The 23,258-nt window shown below is 42.2% G+C and overlaps 1 protein-coding gene across 1 annotated transcript in view; it reads left to right on the top strand.

The window, feature by feature from the left end:
* Positions 1-22,087, top strand: part of MND1 (meiotic nuclear divisions 1) — a 69,485-nt gene extending 47,398 nt beyond the window's left edge. Inside the window, exons 7-8 of the mRNA XM_014593495.3 lie at positions 19,823-19,867; positions 21,841-22,087. Of these exons, the coding sequence (XP_014448981.1) occupies positions 19,823-19,867; positions 21,841-21,947 (152 nt within the window). The 3' untranslated portion in view covers positions 21,948-22,087. The remainder of the gene's footprint in view (positions 1-19,822; positions 19,868-21,840) is intronic.
* Positions 22,088-23,258: the final 1,171 nt, after the last annotated feature.

The following is a 23,258-nucleotide window of genomic DNA, read 5'->3' as shown; positions in this document are numbered from 1 at the left end:
GTGGGGTTTTTTGTTTATTTTTCAAGAAAAAGCGGTAACAGGAATCTTATAAAGAGAAGTGTTAGCCAAAATGACAGTGCTGCCAGCTCCTTCTGAAACAAGTCCCTTTGCTACAACTGAAGTTATTTGGCAAAGAAATTACAGAGGAAATGCATAGCCCACGTGAGCAATATGTGACTTTCCACTAAACTGTGCGATTTGGAGGAAACTGTCTCTGAGCACATTTGCACAAGGGACAGCTGATCAGGTTACCAACCCCACACAACCCTATTTAAACTAACATTTCTTGAACAGCTGAATCAGAATTCCATCAGTGATGGAAATGGTTGTTAGGTCGTGTAATCCCACCCTGTCAGTGTTGAACTGCTCACCCCACTACATTGTGTAGTGGACTGTAATTGTCAGTTTCTTTCTTTTGGATATTCTACAACCTGCTTTAAAATAGTTCAGTCAGGAAATTCTTTCTGATAGTTGGCCTAAAATTGCATTGTATTACACCTTCTTACACCTCTCGGTATCTTCCCCCTCCTAAATCCTTCTAATTTTGGTAGCACAAGTTGGTGTGCCAATCACAGATGGACTCAGAATCAGTCAGGATACTTTTTCCCTCAGTTGTTTTTGCCATGGGTCCCTGCTTCTCACTTTCCCTCCTAACAGAGTTATGAGGATAAACTCAGTGGTGTTTGTTGTATATTAGATGAAAAAGTGCCATAGAAAAGGGAAGTTTAATAAGCCATGTCCAAAGCAAGGTTTAAAATGTGTTCAGTAAAAAAAAAAATAAAAAATAAACTTACTTTTTGGGGAAAAAAAGAGCAGTTGTCTCATTCCCAGAGTATTTTCCATTCTGTGCTCTGGCTTGGGCAGGTATTACGTGCTGAGAAAAGTAGCATTTCACCATGTAACATAAGAATGCATCGTATGTGCGGTGGGAAGGGCCATTTGACTTCCTGGTATTTCTTGACTTCATTGATTGCTTTTATAATCTTCATAACAAGATTTTAATGTGTATTTTGTATGTAATTTCCTAGTTATAAAGTACATATATTATGCACAGCTCTGTTGCTCATCTCAGTCTACAGCATTCCAGCATAGTATGTGTATTTGCAATCAAGGATTAACTAGAGTAGCTGACACCAGAGATAAGATTGTAACTGTGGGCTGTGCAGATGCTAAGAGGAGTATCTAATGCACTGAGATCCTGCATTACGTCCATCTCTACATAGCCAAGTACTTGGATTTGATAGATTCCTTCTGGGGGCAAGTGTGGTTTAATGTATAGGAATTAGGCCTGCCACACTGAATACCTGTCTTGTCTTCCCAGCTTGTGTGACCTCAGTAAGGTAATATCCTTGTTCAACAATAAAAGTTGTGAGGACCCCAAAATTAACATGGGGTAAGTGGAAATGCAGATTGTACTCCCAAGAGTTTGCTCCCTACTGTTGATCTCTGTTTGACATTGACTTCAGCTGACGCAGGATTGAGCTGTAGTTCCCAGGCCCGTTGCCCTTTTCTCCTAGGTCAGAGGCTTATTTTGATGCACAAAGCAGTGGCCGGCTGAGGAGATTCTGTGTTTCCTGTATTCCATCTGGCACAGGTCTGTGAAAAGAGAGGCATTACTTGATATGCACAATGTTAGTGGAGTCTTTGGGAATTTGGGTACCAAGCTAGAGATGCCATCAACAAAACACCTGGGGAAAAAGACGTTTTCAAAGTTCATAACTTGCCCAGATCAGAATGAATTTTCAAGTGGTCAGCAAGAAGTGCCTCTGACATAAGGATTCGTCCTTTACTGTCAGTTTTCTGCTGCAAACTTTGGGGTAATAGAGCTCAAAAAGTTTTTCATGTATTTTATTTAATAAGGGAGGCTACGGAAGTAGCTAGTTTTCCCTCCCTATGCTATTTTGTTACTCATTACTGATAATTTTGTAATAAAAAAGGAGCTGAGGGCACTTTGTCACTAATGTCACACACAAAATGTTATAGAGGGGGGGAAAGCAGCAACTTTGTATTTAAGTTTACTTAACAGTCACCATCCAGCCAGTATTTCTATCTTTCGGGGAATTCTTGTTTTTACTTTCTAGTTAAGCATTTTTTAATAGTGGGCTATGTTAATATAACATGGTTGATCTTAACAAACTTAGGTCTGATTTTCACAACAGTTGTAATTTGGTCATTCTGTATAATATAGTGGTATAATATAGTTAATTTAAACATATTTATATTTAAGCATATTCAGTGGAACTGCAAGAGTTTGCACTGCAGGACAGGCTTTCCGAAGGCTGACTGTCAACATTCCTTGTTTAATCAGCATGTTTTCAAGTATGGTTGAGCACCGCTTCACTTTGGAACAATCATCTGAACGTGTTTGAAGGAGTTTTATTTATATGAAGCAGTTTACAAATTATTTCTACAACATTGCGAGTATTTTAATGTTGGCTTCTTTTCCTCCTACCCCATTCCACAATACTATTTTAGCTGGTAGACAGGAGTATAGGTAATCAAGAAATTGTGTATATCAGCTGTGGGGCAGATAGGCTGGGTTTCCAGCTGGGAAAATCCAGATAGTTGTCATTCTGAGCTTACATGCCTGTGTTTAAGGGCATGTGTCACTACTAGTCTGTCTTGGAATAGATTATCTTTCAAGAATAATTGCTTCTGCAGCTGTTTAAGGATTGTTTTTGGCTATTTTGAACATACTGGGGCAGTGTAGCTTTATGGTGGAGCCTAGCCACCAATTCTTGTACAACAGAGTTTATAATAGGAGCAGGTATCCCAAAAGGTGACAGAAACACTGCAGTGCACATAGACCTTAAATGGAATAGGAAATGTGCATTCTGTTAGCAAATTAAATCTTTCTCAAGTTATTGGTTCATGAGTTAGACCACTGGAAATAGGTTCCCTAGAAATGCCATGTTATGGTATGGATATAAAACTGGTCTCTGGATTTTTGCAATCTATAGGTTTTACGTTTTCATCTTAAAATAAATGCTAATCCTAACCCTTCTAATGATGAAAGCAGCCTTCCATTTGTGAATTGATGCTGTACTGTCTTGTTGAGTATACAGCTGGAAGGAAAGAATATTTGAGAGAGAGATCAGCTGCCACAATCATGTTTTGAATGTTGAATCTGAAAGCTAATGACAATTGAACTATTTTACCATGTCCCTTTGGCAGAGGTAGCCACTTTAACCACTGCATTTGGATTAATTTGGGAAGATGCGCCATAGTGAAGAATATTAAAAGATTTAAAGATACCAAAACTCATTTACTCTAATACTGTCTTCTTATTTGGTCCTTAACATTAAGTTCTTATTTCCAGAGGAAAACAACACTAGGGAGTCTTAAAGGAAAAGAATCAGTTTAGGAAATAGAAATGCTTTGAAATGAGCTACCTTGTTTTTACTTAAGCTCTAGTAATCTATTTTGGCTTTTAGAGAATGTCATGTTTGTATTTTAAGTAAACTCTAAAACAGTATTTTGTGAATATTTTTTGTTTTTAAACAGCCAAGTGGACTAAGAAGTCACACTTAAGTATGTAATATTGGAAATAAAGGTACTGTCTGTACAAATGACTCTAAGCCCAAGCTAATGCCCATTGAAAGGTAGGCTTGGAGCAGGCACATAATTAGATTAATTTTTAATGACTTTCAGATCAAATGTATTCAGTTTGTAAATAAAGAGGGCGTGTTTTTTTTAGTTGCCAACCATGAAATATGCACCTGGCATCCAAAATGCAGTCTGTGTTCTTTGTGTTTTTTTGCATCAGCATCATTAAGAAATATTCTGCAATTAAAAGTTAGTTAGCAATTCCTGGGAAGAAATGTGAGTCAGAGGCCATGGACAAATGAACAGGTGAGCCGTGACAGGCTAAGCCTGTGACAAAAAAAAAATCAGATCCCATTTTAACAGCCATGCACAAATTAACAGGCTGTCCTCAGCTGTCCTAAATTTGTGCACAGAAGGCTTTTGCCAGCATAGAGTGGGATCCCTGCTGCAGCACAGAGCAGGACAGCCCAGAAGCCTCTAGCTTCAACTCTTACGGATCCTCATGGCACGTATCTAAGCTTCTTTCAGGAGGAAGATGGCATCATTTCAAACTACAAGAGCAGCAGCACAGGCATGTCCTGTCTTGCTTTCCTTACTGTGTTATGTCAGCCAGGTCACAATGAAGTATCTTGCTTTCTGCCCTCAAGGATACACTTTCCTGCAAGTCCTCAACTGGACTGAAGAACAGCTGCAATTCATGCTGTGACAGGCAGCATGTAAAGGCTAAAATGGACATCTTTGTTATGCAGTGCCTAGGAGATGCTGGCAGCCTGTTCTTACATGGTGGTGATGACCCAGCCAAAGAGGGGAATCTCCTAGCATTGCATGGGGATGGATTGCTCTAGGACTGTGTTCAGACTCTTGACCAGTGGTCCCAAGTGCAGGAAACAAATATGACATGCGGAAAAGGATTGTGCCATAGCTGCGGGGTGACCAGCAGTGCTGAGAGAACTGCAGGTTGAGGAAGAGAGCTTCTTTGTCAATCTGCATGGAGTTAGCTCGAGCTTCAGAGGCAGCCTATCACTATGACTGATCTCAGAGAAGCGAGTCGAAATCTGGAAGCTGGCTGTCTCCAGCTCATTTATTGTGGATCAGTTTGTTATAGGCAAATTTACTCTCAGTGCTTCCATGCGTGAGGGGTGTTGTCATGGTTCTCATAGACTGTACTGAGCCTATGTTTATAAGGCTTTCCAACGTTCAGGATGGTATCAATGACTTTGCAGGCACAGGGGTTCCAGTCAATAGCAGAACAAGGGGTGAAACGCACATTTCCATTTCTTTTAACCCCCCAGCCCAGAGCTCATAAGTAGGGTATGTTTTTTCTGTTGTGCTGCATGGGGGACCACCGTGGGAGTTAGTGCTGGATGATCCAGAAAAGTGGAAGAACCGAAAATTTTCAACTTAATTTCAGTTTCCCTGATGAGAGGGACTTTTGTCAGCACCTCTCTCACTGTAGAGATCAGTTTTGTAACTGTCTACCCACCCTTTCCCCTCGGCACTTGGGAGCCTTCCGTTTCTGCTGCCCTAGCTCACAGTCTTACCCTGGGCACCTTGATCACAGGAAGCAACTGTTTAACTATTGAATGAACAGCTGCAGGGTGACAGTTGAATGTGTCTTTGGCAGCTGAAGGTAAGGTGGAGTGTGCTCAGTGTTATGCTGCATTTGATTGCCTCCTGCACCCTGCACAAGATATGCAAGAGCAAGCATGAGGCCCTAGGGGAGGTGAGAGTGGTGGCAGAAAGACCGGTACAACAGTTTGAACTACTAGAGCCACAACCAGTCAGAAGTGACAGCTGGCAGAGACACCTTGTTCACTAGTCCTTGAGGAACATACATAAATGTGCCTGTTTGCTACTAGGGTTCATTGGCTGGAAACCTTTAGTATTGCTGTGAATGTAACTGGAAGAGAGCTACTTGCTTCCTGTCTGTTCTGGGGATCAATGGAAGGGTGGGATGACTTGTGAGATCTATTTGTATGTCCTTTTCTCTGATTATTTTGTATGCCTGGGCCAGCTGGACTGCTTGGGCAGAAAGCCCCCAAAAGCTCCCAAACATTATAGACATCCTTTACTTTTTCTGCCTCTGTCTCTAGATGTCAAACCTGTGTTTTATTAATCATTTCCCTTCTCTTGATAATTGGATCTGCTGAGCAGATGGGCCTTTTAAATGCCAGCCAAGCAGATGCACTTTATCTGCCTTCCTCAGATGCATCGGGCCACTGTATGGGAACCCTGTGCACCAGTTAACTGTTTGTATTTGGTGCATGAAAAAACACTAAAATTTGAGCTGCAAAACAATGGTCGGAAGGCAGCATAGCTTAGGATAGAAATGGGCAAAATAGCTGGGATCAGACATGAACAGTGGACAAAATTTAAACTATGCACAAACACAGAAGAACAAGTAGCACAGGGTAGGTGGGCCTAGGGGGTCTTCAGTCCTTTAGTGCTAGGCAAAGCTGAGTACCTTGGAGGAGATTACCTTCCTCTGCCCATTGTATGTGCCAAGTCCTAGGACAGGGCACAAAGCCAGAGGAGAGAGTGGATGGGTCAAAAGAGCTCAGCCTCTAGACAGTACTGTTCTCTCTGTATGTCATGGAGAAGGTGAGGCTGGAGACTCCATTAGTATCCACTCAGGAATGCCTGATTTTTGGGAGCTCCACTGGAGTTCTACCATTTGTATGCTGCTGTTCTGAAAATCAGGCATTCCTAAGTGGATATTGTATGGGCAACAACTGAACCTCTGTTGAAGTTTGGTAAATCAGTGTGGAGGGGTAGGCGGAAGCAGAATGATGGTATACGGATGGTGCAGAAGACCAGGGCTGAGCCCTGTACAACTTCAGCAACATTTATTGCCCCATCATAATATCCAGCTTGGCATAATACCTTTGCTGCTTGAACTGGATGCTGCTTCTTTTTGGGTTCAGAGTCTCCTTGGTGATAGCTACAGTCAGGTGTTGGTTGATGGTCAGGCTATTGCATGCAAGCACCCTTGACAGCCTTGAAGTGATCTATGTCAGCCTCTTGAACCTCTGCACAGTAGTTCTGGTGAAATTCCTTATGTTCCCTCCAGGAATTAACAGCTCTGGGTTGCTTTGTACTGGTGGACTCAACCAGCTCCCCTTATATCTTCTCCTTGCTACATTTTGTTTAGAGTCCTCATGTTAGCAAGGTGCATTGTGGTTGTCATCATCTGGGTCCATTGACTGCTTCTGATGCCTGAAGAATAACAGAGGTGCTGCACTGTGGAGCATGGATCAAAGCAGGGTGCTTCTATCTTGGGCAAATAATCAGCTTCTTTGCTTAATACACTCACCCCAGTTTTGGGCAACTGATTTTTGGGACAAAGTTGCATGCTGTGTGTTAGAAAATATGGTACGCAGCCTAGTGCTTCTGGTGAAAGACAGTGATGGGGGGGATCATATTGGCAAACCTGGAATGACCAGGGATGACCTGGGATGACCAGAGCAGTCATTGTGCAGATTCCCTGTGAGGAAAGCTACCTTTGTGGAGCTCTGTGAAAATCCTGTCCGACCTCTTCAGCATTGGGATGCGTAAATGAGGGAGGTCATACCAGTCTTGAAGCCTGTTGCCATTGTGACCTGGCATCTGGGTACCTTAGACCACTACAGGGCTGTGGTTAGATCAGGGGTGGGCAATTATTTCAGGCAGAGGGCCACTTACCGAGTTTTGGCAAGCTGTCAAGGGTAGCCCCACCCCTTGACAGGTGCCCCTGGTTGCCATCTTGTGATCAGAAGCTGCACACCCTAATCCCTGACCTTTGCCACCAGGAGTCCCTCTCCTTGCCCCTGGAAGTACTCCTTTCAGCAAGGGGTTTTGCCATCTCAGAACCAGAAAAATACCAAATTATATTCTAAAAAGCGATCATCTACAACATTCATTAATTTGATATCAAAAAAATAGTTTTGTCCTCTGATTTACATGTGTTTGTGTAGTGTATGCAGAGGTGACCTCATAATAGCTTAAAATGAAGTCTTACTCTTGTATGTTGTAGGGAGTGGGTATAGATTTGTGGGTGTGTGGGTATGGGGGGGAGGGTGGCTGAGGTTTATGTATGGCAATGCGAGGGGAGGCATAGGTGCATGTGTATGGAGGGGTGTATGTGTGGGACTCACCCTATGAACACACACACACACACACACACACACACACTCTCTGCCCCTGTGCCTACAGACACACACATACTCTGCCTCTGTGCCTGCCGACATGTGTGCGCGCGCACACCACACTCCTACCAGCATGATCCTATACTCTGGGGTCTGGGGAAGCAGCTGGGAGCCAGAGCCACCTGGTGCTGAAGCAGGGCGGAGGCAGGAAAGCAGAGAACTGGCTGGGGGTGGGCAGGGCTGGGTTGCTCAAGCCTGCTGAGGGCTCCTTCTGGGTCCTACTGCCCCGTCTCCTGTCAGCTTTGACAGGGAGCCAGGGCAAATAAATATTTTTACTAATTTTTTTAGGGGCTCTGCGGGCCGGATACAATGGCCTGGCGGGCCAGATCCAGCCTGTAGGCCATATTTTGCCTGCTCTGGGTTAGATTGTGCTAGCCACAGACCTATGATATGATGTCAGTCTGTGCTATGGTTGTGGAGATTTGTAAGGCAAGCACAGCAGTGATTTACCCCTGGATGAGTGGCCCTTTTTAATGTATCCACAGTAATAACTGACTTGGAGAGAATTGCTTTCACAAACTGCATTGTGGCCCTTGATAGCACTCAGGACCATTGTTTTCCTGCTACACATGAATATGCCAGCTGTGAGGAATGCTGTTTGATTATTCTGCAGGCCTTGGTAGACCTTAAACATATGTTTATAAATACTTAGAGCAAGATGCACTGGAAAGGCGTACCATAACAATGCAGAGATCTGCATTCCCGTGTAGAATGAGAATTGATTCTAGTCCTTCTAATTAACATGGTTAGCAATGGATCATCTGTGCCTGCTGGTGCTTTAGAAAATCCTATATACTGTCTAGTGCCATAGTTCATGAAAATTTGATGTCACATTCTGACATCAAAGTGCTTGGTGAAGATTATTCAGCTGCCGTGAATTGGATGATGGTAGAACGTACAGTAGACTGATGACAGGACAGATAGTCTGCAAAGCTTTTTGAATGCCTTTCAGGGATAACTTGCTGTAATAATCATTTCCACGCCACCCTCTTCTCCCAGTGTGCGCTCACATGCATACATGCACACATATACACACACTTGTTAGTAGGCCTAGAATGTGGCAGGTCTTGCTAAGGAAATGAAAAAGCAAATTTTTCTTTTTCCTGTGGAAAGAAAAAATATCATCTTTCTTTTCATATTATTCATCACAGCAAAGCCACAAGTTGTTGCTTGGTATACCTTTGTTTCATTTTCTATATGTTGGCTTGTTCATAAGCTGCTGGAATGCCAAATTATGCGCTATATGGTATTATTTCATATTAATTCAGTAAAAAATGAAAAAGGTGGGGCAATGATTTGGGGGAATGGAGAAAAGTCATTTAGACCTAGAGACCCTGTTAGCAGCCTTTGTTCTAACGGTCAGGAAGGGGTAGTCTTGGAGGATGTTAATCCACCAGAGATTCTAGAGTGGAGAGCAGGTACTTTTCCAGGCCATTAGAAGACTGCATAGGCAAAAAGCAGATATTTAGCAAATCAGTAAACCATGGGTACTAGTTAGCTATTCCTATAGCTTTGAGAAATTCTGCACATTCCCCTCTCCTTTTCAGAAGTTTCACCCAACAACACATACTGAGTTTCTCCTGTACACAAAATTCCTGGCAGGACTGGGGAAAATGTTTGAGTGAAAATAAAAAGAATACTGACCTAGGATGCAGGAGCTTGCTGTCAGAACTGCCTCTCCTGTCCTCCACTGCCTGGCTGCCTGCCATGTGCAGAGAGTATTAGGAGGCCAAGTACTGCCGTCACCAAGGGATTTATTCACTTATTACAGCCACTGGGGCTTATACTGCAGCCTGTCTGGGACAGTGCTGTATCAGTTTAACAGTATGACAGCAGTATATATGGATGCATGCACTCATGCTTGCTAAGCCTGTAATCCAAGTTTTGAATAACTGTTTTGAATGGTAATTAGTTCAGATGTAGCTAGAATAAATCACCACCTGCATGGCTACCCATCTCCTCCATGAAATCCAACTTGGATCACACTTGGTAAGGGGACTAGAGAAATAGTGCTCAACCTTTTGGCTCTGAGGACCAGCTGAGTGTCATGGGGCCAGTTCACAAACCAGGTCAAACCCCATACACCAGGATTGGGAGTTCCCTTGAAGTTTTCTTCTCTTTCCCAACACTGGATATCTATTTGCTCAATACCCTCCTCTACCACTGCTTATATGTAGGGCCTCTCTACAAATGTTATTTGCATCATAAATGGCAAGGGTGCTACATGTACTATAAAGTGGCAAACCAGCCATAAAAACATTACATATATTATGTAGAACATTTTTATAGCTGGTTTGTATAGTGCCTTAAATTGAAGGTGTGGCTTGTCCATGAGCTGGGGCTGTCAAGGGCAGATGCTTGACGATCAGCTAGCTGATTGTTGGAATCAGTCCTGGACAGCCTAAGGTTTCCAACAAGCTGTGGTGACAATTTTGCCAGCATTGGCCTGCAGCAGCCCTCAGTTTCCAGCCTGCCTGAGGCTGTCTCAGAACTGTAGGTGACAATTGGCTGATTGTCAGCAGTGGCTCCCAAGGCAGCCCCAGTTCTGGGCCTGGGGTTGCCCTGTGGGCTCATAGCAGAGGAACCAGGAGGGCTCCCCAACTAAGGGGTTTAAACCTCCATTCCAAAATACAGCGGAGTTGCCCAATGCAGGGTCTAAGGTTCCTGAACAGGGGACTTTCCCAAATTGGAGACTAAAGTCAGTACTTTGCAGATCTGATAGGGCTGCCAGGCACAGGTGAGGATCAGAGACTCCTAGTGGGGGAAGCCATAGGGCTTCCTCTGCTGGTGACTTTAAACCTTGTGCTTGTGGTTTAAAGTCCCTGGTGGGGAAAGCCCTTGAGCTCCCAACTGCTCCTGCTGGAACTACTGGGTGGTATGTTTAAAGCCCCCAGTAGAAGAAGCCCTTGAATGGACCCAGGGTTGACAATAGCTGATTGTTGACTGCGGGGCTTCCTGGCACCTGGCTTTCATCTTGCTGATGGAGGGGGAGCCTGCCTTTGAATGCGAACCATAGACCATACATGCTGATTTTTGGTGCATCTTAAAATTGCCTCTCTCTCTCTCTCTTTGCAAGTTTTAGGTAACCACTTCTGCCTAAGTAGCAGCATGTTGAGTTGAAAATCTTCTGGGCAGTGGCATTTTTAACTTTTTGTTTGAGCTGAGCTGTGCTGAATAAGGCTTGACCGGGTATAAACAAAGTGGTATGTGGTGTCTGATGCATGGGAGGAGAGTGGGAATGGAGTATGTAGAGGGGCTAGAAAATACAGCCTCAGGGAATTGTGGGATGGCACTGGAAGTTTGTCAAAACCAGAATTCTGTAACCTAGCCTTCACCTTGGATCCAAGATGCCAGTTGGATGTGTTGGAACCTGCCTTACAACAAAAATGACATTCTGACCTGGACCTCTAGTCAGACTGGTCAGCTCAAGCATACGTAAAGTACATGCAATGCTTTTCTGGTGGGTTTTCTCTGTAACTCGTAAAAGAAGTTGAGCCTAAACCCTGGGTTAACCCAGCTATAAAGATACCCCCTGATAGCATGGGTGGTATTCATATATTCAGACAAAATCAAGTGCCTTGTCTTCTCTAAGGATTGTATGAATGCCAAGTTTATTTTAGAATGAGGCTACTTTTTAGCTAGTTATGCATAACACCATGTTTTAAGCACATGCATGCTTTTTTCATGGTAATATAGCCAACAACTGGCTCAACAAATTTTTTCCAACTTTAGAACACCAAAACTTTTTCTTGTGAAAGAAGGCAAAATAAATTTGTCTTGTAAGGATCTATATTTGGATATTGTAAGAGCAGTTGAAAACAAGGGTTTGCAGTGGATTTGCTTTTTAGGTCCTTATCCTGCAGTCCAGTCTGTGTGAGCGAGCTATTGTTGATGAGTTTTCATAAAGTTCCTCCTTTGAAGGAACTCGGCTCAGGTATTTTTAGATCCATCACCCTCATGGATCTAGTTACAGGATTAGGCTTTTAAAACTAGCATCTGCATCATGCAGTTTTGACTTTGGACAATTGTACTTGCTATGACACATCACCTTTGTAGGCAGAGGAATTTTGAGATGTGGAAAAATGGCCAATAGTGATTAAACTGGGAGTATAATTTGAATCACATCTCAGTCATGTGGTTGTATTTTAGACTCTTTCTGCCATGGAAACCTTACACAGCAGCAGTTTGTGTAAGATTTATCATAAAAAAAACCTAAAGAAAAGAGAAAAGATGTTTGTTATTCTGAAAGAAACTGGTGGCTTTGCTTCTATTTTCCTAATGTTTATTTAATTAATGGAATATCCTAGGTTACTTGACTTTCCATTAAACAGTTCACTTGACCCTTTTGAATAGAGGTAATATTAACTCTCAGTGATGATCTGAAAGTTTAAAATATTGGTTTTCTGCCATTTTTGTTCCTTCATGTTGTATAAAGAATTACCTGGAAAAGAGTTTTTCATTTTTAAATTATTCTCAGTCCTTATGTTTCTAGCATAAAAGTAGAAATCTGATGTGGTTAGGAAATACATTGACAGTGTTATATGTTGAACTTTCTTATGCCTTCAACTCTTATCTCCTGAGTTAATTCTGGGATTCTCTTGATTAGAGAAAATTGTCCATGTAAATTGTCCTTGTAGACAGCACCAAGTAGGGGTGAACAGATAGAGATTTTTCAGGCTGATGCTGATGGCTGATTTTTAAGGAGCCATATCATCCAATACCAGTCTGATTCCGATATGCAGCTGGGCAGCTTAGAGACCAGTGCTGGGTTGGTAAGTCTGTTGTGGGGGGAGAGTAGGGGTGTGGGGGAGCAGATCGAGGTCCCACAGTGATGGAGGGAGTGCTGCTGGGGCAGGTGCTGCTCCAGCAGAGCGGGGTACAGGACAGACCTGCAAGCAGTTTGTTCGGGAGGGCGGGGGGCACTGCATGCACCCTGGGAAGGCATGGGGGGGTGCCCCTGGATCTGCATGTGGGACAGGGAAGGCTGCCACTGTGGGCTAGGGCTGGGTCTGTGCTGAGCTCTTCCTGGTGGGGAGCTGGGCTGGGCTGTGCTCAGGCCAGGAGGCGCTGGGAGAGGGCTCCAAGGGAGGCTGTAGCCTCCCCGAAATTCACCATTGCCCCTCCATAGCCCCACTCCCTGTGACGCCCAGCACAGCCCTGGCCCCAGCCCACAGCAGCAGCCTGCCCCATCCCATGCGCAGATCCAGGAGCATATGCCACCATTCCCCTGCCACCCCCCAGTGGTATGCGCAGCAGTGGGAGCTGCCCCGCACCCCCCAGATGAGCTGCTCTCAGTTTTGTCCCATGTCTTGTCCCACCTCGACTGTACAGTGCCTGCACCGGCCCCACTCCTTCCCTCACCACGGGGGCCTCAATCTGCCCACCCCCACTCTTTCCCTCCCCCCAGCCCCTTCTACCACAACAGACTTACTAGCTAATGCTGCTCTCCAAGCCACTGGGCTGCACTCCTGGCTGTGTGCGTACTGCAGCTGTGTGCATGCACTGGGGGCATTAATTGGCCACATCAGGCAAAAAAAAGCCGATTGCCGATATTCTCAATTTTTCCTATATTGGTGCCGATCCAATATGGAACCAATGTATGTGCATCTCTAGCACCAAGTGTTGTGTGTACTTGACTCCAGTAACCTAGTAGGGCAAGTCCTGTCTTACAGCAGTACTGTACGTTTGCTGTAGACTGCACTGGTATTATTTTTCCCCCTTTATGGGTCAACTTTACTGAAATGAGCAAGATGCTAGACTGTGACTGGACCAATAACCTACCAAGGAAAACAGATTAGGAAACACTTGTACGCCTGGTCTCTAAATACAGTATAACAGAATAAAAGCTTTGAAAGGTTGCCTTTGACTGGTGTCATGCATGCAAGGTTGAGGGAAGAGGGAGCCATTTTACAGTATTTCTAACATGAGGAACTAATAAAAATATTTAAGAAAAGTATATGGAATAGCTTCAGGCAAACACTGATGGTCTTTGGAAGCAGTAATTGCCTCTGGGGGGAGATACAGTTATTGGATTTTGCAAGTGAATAACCTTTCTGTCCTCTGAAGGAATAAAAAAGGACTCTCACTTAGCACTGGATCAGACCTTAGTCAGTGTGGTCACTTTTCCTTCATAAGCATACTGGTTCCTGTTTGCTTTATTTTTTTCTGCTCATGTTTGGGTAATAGAACAAGTGTATTCTTGGTTACAAAACAAAGAATTATATACTGGGATTTTGAGTATAAAATTATTTAAGCTAAATATACTTTTTTGTATGTACACAAATCTAGTATTTGTGGTTTTCTCTTTATGTACATTGAGTGTGGGTTATAGAAATCTTGCTACTTACTGGCCCTAACATCTATCAGACATTTTTTTTTCCAGAGATGAGATCTGGCAATCTGACCCTTTTCATAAGGGGCATGGGAGCCTGTGCTGATGAGACTTAACCTTCTTTTTCTTTTTCTTTCTTTAAAGGTAAACTGATAAAGATCTTAGGCTCTTTAAAGCACAGTACCAGAGAGGTATATCAGCTTCTCAATAGGTTTTTCTCAAGTGCTGCTATACTTCACCATATAGAAAGAGGGAAGCACTATTTTATACATTTAGACACACTTTGTTGCCATATTTTCTTACATATAACATATACCTTTTCCAGCAAAATCAGCCTCCCAAAATTGGGGTACATGTTTTAAGTAGCTAAGCTATTTTTGGCTGGAAAAGAAGCATGCCTAGAGATGCTGTATATGCCATGCATCTACCAAGATGGTGGAGTCCTGTGTTACCTGTCTCGCCACAGCTATTGGCAGAGCATTATAGCTCTTGTATGAAGCTGCAAGTGACCTGCTGGTAGTATCTTGATGTGATTTGCTATGTGGAAGCGACACTTTATTTACAGGAACTTACATAAAGACCGACTTATAGTAAAGATCTAGCAGTCTTGCTACTGCCCTTGAAAAAGTCTAGGGCCTAACCTTGTGTGACATAGCACAAGTTGCCCTAAGAACACAAAGTATCCAGGAACAGGGCTAAGTTACCTGGTGTTTTTTAACTTCTACTTAACATGGAATAGAAGTAAATGTATGAAAAGGTTACTGTGGAGCAGTTGAACTACAGTGTTACCCCTGCCCCCCCTGCTCCCTTCACCTCCTCATTGCAACTCAGTGTAATTTGTTCATCGGCCCATGTCTTGAAGCTAAGGGTTATGACCCAACAAGGTAACATTTCTGTAACATTTTCTACTGTATCTACACTTTCACTTAAAAGGAGATATTTCCTTACGTGAAGATAAATTTATCAATGTAGATAGCTGCTGTAAATTGTTTTAATATCATTTAAATGACAAATTCTATTTATGTCCATTGAATTTGAGTTTATGGCATTTGTGAACTTTAGAAGTATTGCAACATGTTTTATTATGTCAGCTGAAATGTAACAAAGTGCAAAGGACTCTTAGAGGGCACAATGGAATCATCGGAAAATGTGGGTGGTTTACGATTTATGGTTGCTAATAGCTTTGTAATACATAGCTACATATTTTTTTAAGAAATGCTCTTCACTTCGATTAAAATGGAAGATTCCTTTTAGAGTGATAAAAAGGTTCTGTTAAACTAGCAAAATAATGTTGCAAACTATCCTCTAAAATGATTCTGGTTAACCTCAAGTTAGCACCATCTCATTTGGCAAGGCAGTCATACCTTATAGACCAAGGGTGGGCAAGTACATGGGACTGTGTGCCACATAGGCAGTTTTGGGGAGCTGTCATGGGCTGATCAGCACCCTGCCCCCTCGCAGCAGCCCAGAGCCTGCACTCAAGCAGCCCAGACCTTGCAATTCCACACTGCCATCAATGCCCAGCAGCAGTTGAATGCACAGCACTGGCTTGTCCTGTACTCACTTTGTACTCACCTCAGCCGGAGCAGACCAGCTCTGGACCAGCCAGGACCAAGGCGCACAGCTCTGACCCTGATCCTGGCCCACCCTGCAGCTGCGGCTGGGCAGAAGCTGCTGCTAGGCACAGGGGAAAAGTAGCCACCTTCTCCTCACCATTGCTGGGCCCTTCTTGCATCTGCCTGGAACCCATGCCCGGGATGCCCTGTGGTGACAGTGGTGGAGAGGAGCCACAGGGCAGCCCGGGTGCAGGCTCTGGGCAGCTGCAGCAAGAAGGGCTCATCAGTGGCAAGGGGGAAGGTGGTCGCTTTTCCCCTACACCCAGCAATAGTTTTTGCCTGGCTGCTGCTGCAGCCACTACCACTCATTGTGGGTGGATGGGTGGGTCTGGAATGGGTGCAGGGCAGCCTGGGGCCAGGGCTGTGTGTGCAGGTCCCAGCTGGTCTGCTCCGGTCGGGGTGGGTCTGGAGCAGGCGCGGCTACGGCTAGGGCTGTGTGCATGGGTACCCTGCCAGTTTCCATGGGGCCAGGGCCTGGTCCGCCTTGAAATGGAGTTCAACCACGGAGTCACCCCAGCCCTGCTAGGTGCCCAGGAGTGGCAGGACATGCCATGGGCTGGATGGCACATGAGCTAAATGGGAGCAAGAGATCTGCTATGGGCCAGTCAAAGTTCCTCCACATGCTAGATTCGGTGTATGGGCCATATTTTGCTCACCCCTGCTATAGACTAACTTGTTCAACCTGTGAAAGTTCATGCCTCTGCATGAGTTAGTCTAGAAAGTGCCACCCTCCATTGCCTTTTGTCTAACTTTGGACTTAACATGACTAACTACCTCTCACCACCTCATTTGTATACCTATAAAATATGGGCTGTTACCCTGATCTCTTTGATTGCCCCATTATGTTGGGAAGAGTTTTTAGACCGTGAGGTTTGCAGTTGTGTTTTTCTGAATGCCAAGTGTATAATTTCTGCACTGTAGAGGTGTAAAGGTTTAGTGTAGAAAGCAAATTTGGTCCATTATTTTTTTCGAGGTGAAGGAAGCAAGTCTTCTGAATGCAGAAAGCTTAAAGCCAAGACCATAGAAAATGTTACATACCCTATTTCCTTATTTGAATAGGGGATTAGGATTCATGATTCTTTTTATAGTTGCTGTGTCTATATTTAATGTCACTCTTGCAACATACAAAAGAAACCTTATTATCAGAATCCCAATTGCAGTGCTGTAGCTAGAGGGTACTTGCTCTTTCTTAAGAATTCTTGAACTAAGGGTTGCTAGCTTGTGAGCAGTATTGCAGCAGCTATTGTTTCATGAAGCTGAATTATATTTCACACTGTGAAAGTTGCTTACCTGAAAAGGTTGGGTTTTAGTTATTTTGCACGTACCTGGTAGCAGTTTTCCAGATTGACTGGCAGCTATCTCCATGGAAGCCTGTTGATTTTCTGTGATTGATGACAGTGTTTGCCAACCTTTTCCAGTGCAAGACACACTTGCATTAATAAATTTTTTCTGTGGCACACCTGTTAAGGCATTCCCCATTCTCATACCCATTGTAGGTCATTGCCATGGCAAAATTCTGTGGCACAGCTGTTCATTTCTGACAGCACACTTTTGTGCTGCCACACACTGGTTAGGAAACACTGATGTACGATTGTTTCTGTTAAGAAATCCATAAAACCTGCTTGCTGTGTTCACCAGGTAGCTTGCTCTGATACTAGACATCTCTTGTTTAGCAAATGTAACTGTTTTGCTATGCTGAAGGGCCAGATCTTGAGCTTCCTGCTTGTGAACATTTTCTTTTATCTATTTACAAATTAGTCAAGTCCTAAATGTGTCCTGGAAAGGAAAGCTTAGATAGTTAGGGTAAGAAAGGGAATTTGGTATGGTTCTTTCTTTGATTTTCTTCTTTCATGTTTTTAGTTGACAGTTAACTGGTTCTGGTGGCTGAATCTCCAACATGCCTTAGTGTATTTACTAACGTTGGAATAAATAATCTTTGCAGGTCACTTTTGCATATGTTTAGGTCATTGTTTCTGCAGTAGCTCTTACAAGTGCCAAGTAGGAATTCAAACAAAAAACTGGCTTGTTTCCCTTTTCATTGCTTTATATCTAACGAGAGCCTGACAGGAGATTTAAAATCTTGCTAGTGGCTTTTTGTTTGTTTTTGGTTTGGGGTTTGTTTGTTTTAAGCCAAGGAAATATCAGGAATGTCAATTCTACTTTTGCTGGAGAGATTTACTGGATGATTTAAAGCACATATATTGTGTTTAGAGCCAGACAGGGAATGGGCTTCCCATTCCATGAAAGTATTTGACATTTCAAAAGTTTGATCTAAATCAAGACCTTGAATTTTTTCACAAAACAGGGAAGGCAAGAGAAACTCCTACATAGACTGGTGTTCTCAGGGAAGGACCTAACCACCCGGCTGTTGATAATTTTGGAGTATTTGGGGAGCCTCTCCTTTCCAAGAAAAAAAAAGCTTTTAGTTGCACTCAAATTGTTACTTGGCATACTTGATTTGAATGGGTTGGGCTGTTGAATTATTAACAAATAGAATGTTTCTTTAAAATTAAAGTTGGATAGACAAGGGGTTGCCAACCAATAGCCCAAGAGCTAGAAGATCCAGCTTGTCAAGTGACTCCATCCAGCCCACAGAACTGGGACATTAGTGGCAATTTGGCAACGGGACAATCGAAAGCATTTGGTTGTTGAGATGACTGGGTCTCAAGCAGCGGTCTGCATTTGGACCTAGCTGTGATGCTTCGGCCTGCTGCTTCTTAAAGGTTCCCAATCCCTGGAATAGACTTTAATAAAAATCAAAGCAAAACAAAAAGGCCAGATAGTTCATAAACAGTGTGACTAAAAATCTTTCCCCATTTTAACTGTTAACCTTTTATTCTCATACTCTTATAATATCATCATTTCTCTATTGTATGCAGCCAGTGCTGGCATTATCACAGATAGAACTGGACAAATGTAGCAATGAGTAATTCTAGGACCAAAGGCAATGCAAAGGAGACTACAGTTTCTCAGGACAGACATGGCTTGAATTCCCAATTTCAAAACAAAACAAAATGAAACAACCTCTCCTTACTATTTTTTTTTAACCTTTTGGGCTTGAGTTGTATATCCTAAACAAAAGGAGCACACATCCCTTTTTTCCCCTCTGTTAGGTCATCTTTTATAAAGAAAATTTAGACAGCTTAGCTATGATGTAGGCATTTCTCAAATTACTAAACTAACTGCTGCACCTAAGGTGAAATACTGACCACTAATCTTCCAGAGTGCTAGCAGAGTGTTTGGCAAGATAATTAAATAAATCTTGCCCACAGTGTAATCTTTGACAATGAATAGTGTGTGTGTGTGTGTGTGTGTGTGTGTGTGTGTGTGTGTGTGTGTGTGTGTGTGTGTCCAGCATGGTTTCATGCTGACCAATGTAAGTGAATATTATGCAAGTACTGACAAGCCTACTAGGGATATTCAAAGTGTATGTATGTGTAAGAAGTGTAATGATTCTGATAAATTCTCAAGTTAACCTATTTGATTCTGTTTTTTTCCAAGGAGGGCAAGAAGACTTAACAGTGGTTTTTTTAGCAATTGATGTCTCATGAAAATAGCTGTAAAATATTTTCCTAGGTAGAATTCCTTTTTTTTTTTTTTTTAAAGGTTTTGAATTCTCATTTTAACATTTGTTCTCTAGAAACATAATTCTCTCTCCAGGTTATCAAAGACATTCTTAGATGGAGCCCCAAGAACCTTCCTACCTGTCTTCCTGTAAGCTTTCATAGTCCGCACTCAGATTTTCCACAGACTATTGCAGTTGCTATGTGCTTTTTCCATGAAGAGTCATGCACACCTGTGATGCTATAGAAGTAAGAGTACTTAAGCCAAGTGCTTTCTCCAGACTGATATGGTTATCTCTGTTACTGTCCCAAGCCAGGAATCTCAGTCCTCCTATTTGGCAGTTCATGAGTCTTGCACAGATTCAACTGGAATTGTTTCATTTTTTAAAAACTCAGGGCACCTCAAACAGTATCTTCTGTGTTCCTTTGCCAGTGACTTTTCATACACCTACTTTTGGGCTTGGCTGAGCCTTAAAAATATAGAGGAATGGCTTCTTCAGTATAAACAAAACCCATCACCTTGAGCCTGCTACATTAAGTGACTGTTCTTTGTTCATACATGTTTTCTTTTTTTTTTTTCAGGTCAAGCAAACAAAGTAGCCAAGGAAGCAGCCAACAGATGGACTGGTGAGTATACATTTACATTGGTAAACAGTTTCCAGTTATAGTGCTGAGGCAAAAATCAATTCAAAGTGGTGGTTTGTAACCTACAAGGTGTTCTTAATTGCATTTAATTTTTAACCTAAGATTGGCCTGGGTGGTAGGAGTGCAGGAAAGAAAAATCCCTAAAAATGGTTTGGTACAGATGCAGTTCCTTATGATTTTAAAGTAGATTCATGGAAGTGTTTCTCACAAATAACTCAAAATCTGACCTGTTTTATATGAAAACGCACAGCAAACTTCCTCTTTTAGTAGAAGTGGTGTAAGCAAATTTCCCTGGTGCTAGTAGTAAGAGTGGCACAGTCACACTTACCTGAATATCCCCAAAATTGTATGAATTGTTTTCTAACTGTAATCCTGCCTTAAATTTTCCAAAGATCTGTCTGTCTGTTTTTTATTGAGAATGCTTTGTAAAGATTTTGTTGTTGCTCTGCATCTGAATTCCAGTGTTTTTGGAATGATAAAGTTACTATTTTGGCCGAGAGAATTTCACTTGTTTTGTCCTCCAGTTTATATGCTATTACAGTTTTGAAGATGGTCATTGCACTGATGTTCTTGTGAAATTATTTTAACCTATTTTTTAACCTTCCCATTTCCTGGTATATTTCATTTGTTCCATCTTTTATACTAAAATATGTTCTACAACCCAAAAAGAGTAGAAATGTCTTTTCTTTGTTCTAAAAAACAATTATGACTTCAGCAGAGAATTGATTGAACACTGTCTCAAATTATTGTAATACTAGCTTAACGTTCTTTGAAAGGTAAAATGCTACTATTATGCTAAAGACAAATATATTTGACAATTGCTTTCTTAATACTATATTTGAAAAATCTCCAGTGAGCTGCAAAAGGAGAAAACATGGGTATGTGTTCTTTTTAAAAATTTGTAACAAAAATGGTGTTCTATATTACAAAAATGTATTATTTGTTTCTGGTCATTCTTTCCTCAAGTTCAATGAGACACTACTGACTGTGGTTTGGCAGACTTTGTGTGTGTGTAAAGGAATTTGTTCAACTTCATGTTGGCAAGCTTAATTCAACAAGGAGGTAATAATGGGACAGTGTATTTGGGGTGATTTTCTATAAGGCCAGTATTTAAATTGGTTCACTGGTTATCACACAGTGCACCACTGGTCTTTTGAAACATTACAGATGGGAGACTGCATTGGGAACTTTAAAGTAGGTATTTTCAGGACATTTTAAGTGAGAGATTTTTTTAAAACAGCACGTTGCAGAGGTGGGATAGACTTCTCATGGATTCTTTGGTGTGGCTGTACTAGACTGTTTGTTTATACCAGTGCAGTCCGTCTGGTTTAGTTACAACCTGCTCATTTCAGAGGCATGCATTCAGTTCTCCGCCTAACAAAACTAGAGGGCCATTATTACATGATGACTTCAACTGTGAAAACTGCTAGGCACCCGAGATGGGAAGGACATCTTATTCATGCTTGTTGATATGTTTTCAGTAGTTTTTAATTACATCTGACTCTTCCTGAAGTTTGAAAAATCTGCTGAAATGACAACTGGCACAAGCCAAGCTCTTTTTTTTTAAGGATCTCTTCAGTTCATCTTTTAAGTGATATTTTTGATAGGGTAAATAAAATATGGGCAGAATTTCATATTACATATAATGACATAAGTAATCAACAACTTAGTTTGAGCGTAGCTTTATTTTTACATACACTCTCTTACTGATCCTGATTGCCCCTTTAGTATCTGTAGCAGTGCTCAGTTACTCCTAAAAGCAGAAAAAGTATTTGGCTTTTTCTTTCCTCTCTTATCCCTACCTGTTAAATGGTATGAAGCAAGTTGGCTAGTCTCAGTTTTTTGATCTTCCAAAGGTGAAACAAATAGAGATGATGAAAAGTTTACTGTGGCAAGGATTATGGTACTCTCCTCTTCTGATTGCTAACTTACATTTTTCTTCACTCTGTTCACAGATAACATTTTTGCAGTAAAATCTTGGGCCAAACGGAAATTTGGATTTGAAGAGAACAGAATTGACAAAAGCTTTGGGATTCCAGAAGATTTTGACTACATTGATTAGTTTTCAGTAATAATTAATGGCACAGTTGTATATAACCAGTTAAATATGTCTCAGCTGGCATTTATCTTTTTGGTTTCCCTCCAAAGAAACCAACCCAGCTTGTAGTAGTTGCACTTTTCATCAATAAAATATAAAACCCACGTGTTCTGTTTCCTTTTTGCTGTCCCCTCTGAGTCCTTGACTGCAAATCACAATGTATCAGGTTGAGAAAGATCAAGTACAGTGAAAGGAAGGCTCTGCAGCGTAGTTGTCACAAAACCTTGTGGCCACTGATCATAAGTCCTCTGTTTGGATTCTTCCCAGATCTTATGATCAGCAATCTAAAGAGGAGCAGAAGCTGCAGGGAGCTCTCAACTATGCATTTTTGGCAGGTTTGATTTCTGTGATGTGTTTATGAAATGGGAGTACCAGTAACATTGGAGTATATGGGAGAGAAGAGGTTTCTCTTGATCTGAGTGTTGAAATGCAGCAGGCACAATCCATTAAAAAGACTAAGAGGCAACAGGACCTGATGTCTAGAGAAAGATGTATGAACTTGGTGGTGGAGTCCATAGAAGTTATTATTGCTAAAACTGCTTGGAGAATTTTTTAATGAAATGTTCCCTGCTAGAAAATTCCATTTAGAAAGCTGAAACTTTTTGGAGAAACATCTTGCTTTTGACAAAATTCTGGCTGAGAAGCCTTCTCTAGTTCTAGGTATAAGTTTAGGGGAGGAAGAAAGAGAAACAACTATTTGTCCCAAAATAACTCGGTGATGAGGGTACACCTAGCAAGCCATTGTTTCAGTGGTGCAGATGTAGATATTCTACATACATAGCGTGCACTTATGCACACTTTCTCTTTCTCTCTTTACCCCCCATCCAAAAAAGTAAAGCTCTCCTATTCTAGAATAAAATGGAAAATTTCAGAACTTGAGTATTTTTCTTGACATGTCAATTTGTTTTCCAGCCAGCCCTAATCATCTGGCCACAGAAGGAACTGTTCCATACATTCAGGGTGCTTACACAAGTAGCATTTCTCATGTAATTGGGCCCCTGATAGGAATGTTGCTAGCAAGTCAAGGGAATTAATTATTCCCCTCTATTCAGCACTGGTGAGGCCACATGTGGAGAACTGTGTTCAGTTTTGGGTACCCACTACAGAAAGGATGTGGACAAATTGGAGAGAGTCCAGCAGAGGGCAACAAAAATGGTGAGGGAGCTGGGGGACATGATTTATGAGGTGAGCCTGAGGGAACTGGACTTATTTAGTCTGGAGAAGAGAAGACTGAAGTGGGATTTAATAGCAGCCTTCAACTACCAGAAGGGAAGT

The sequence above is a fragment of the Alligator mississippiensis genome, chromosome 2 (genome assembly GCF_030867095.1).
Source record: "Alligator mississippiensis isolate rAllMis1 chromosome 2, rAllMis1, whole genome shotgun sequence".
Classification (NCBI taxonomy): domain Eukaryota; kingdom Metazoa; phylum Chordata; order Crocodylia; family Alligatoridae; genus Alligator; species Alligator mississippiensis.
The sequence above is the reverse complement of the archived record's forward strand: the minus strand, read 5'-3'. Positions and strand labels throughout refer to the sequence as shown.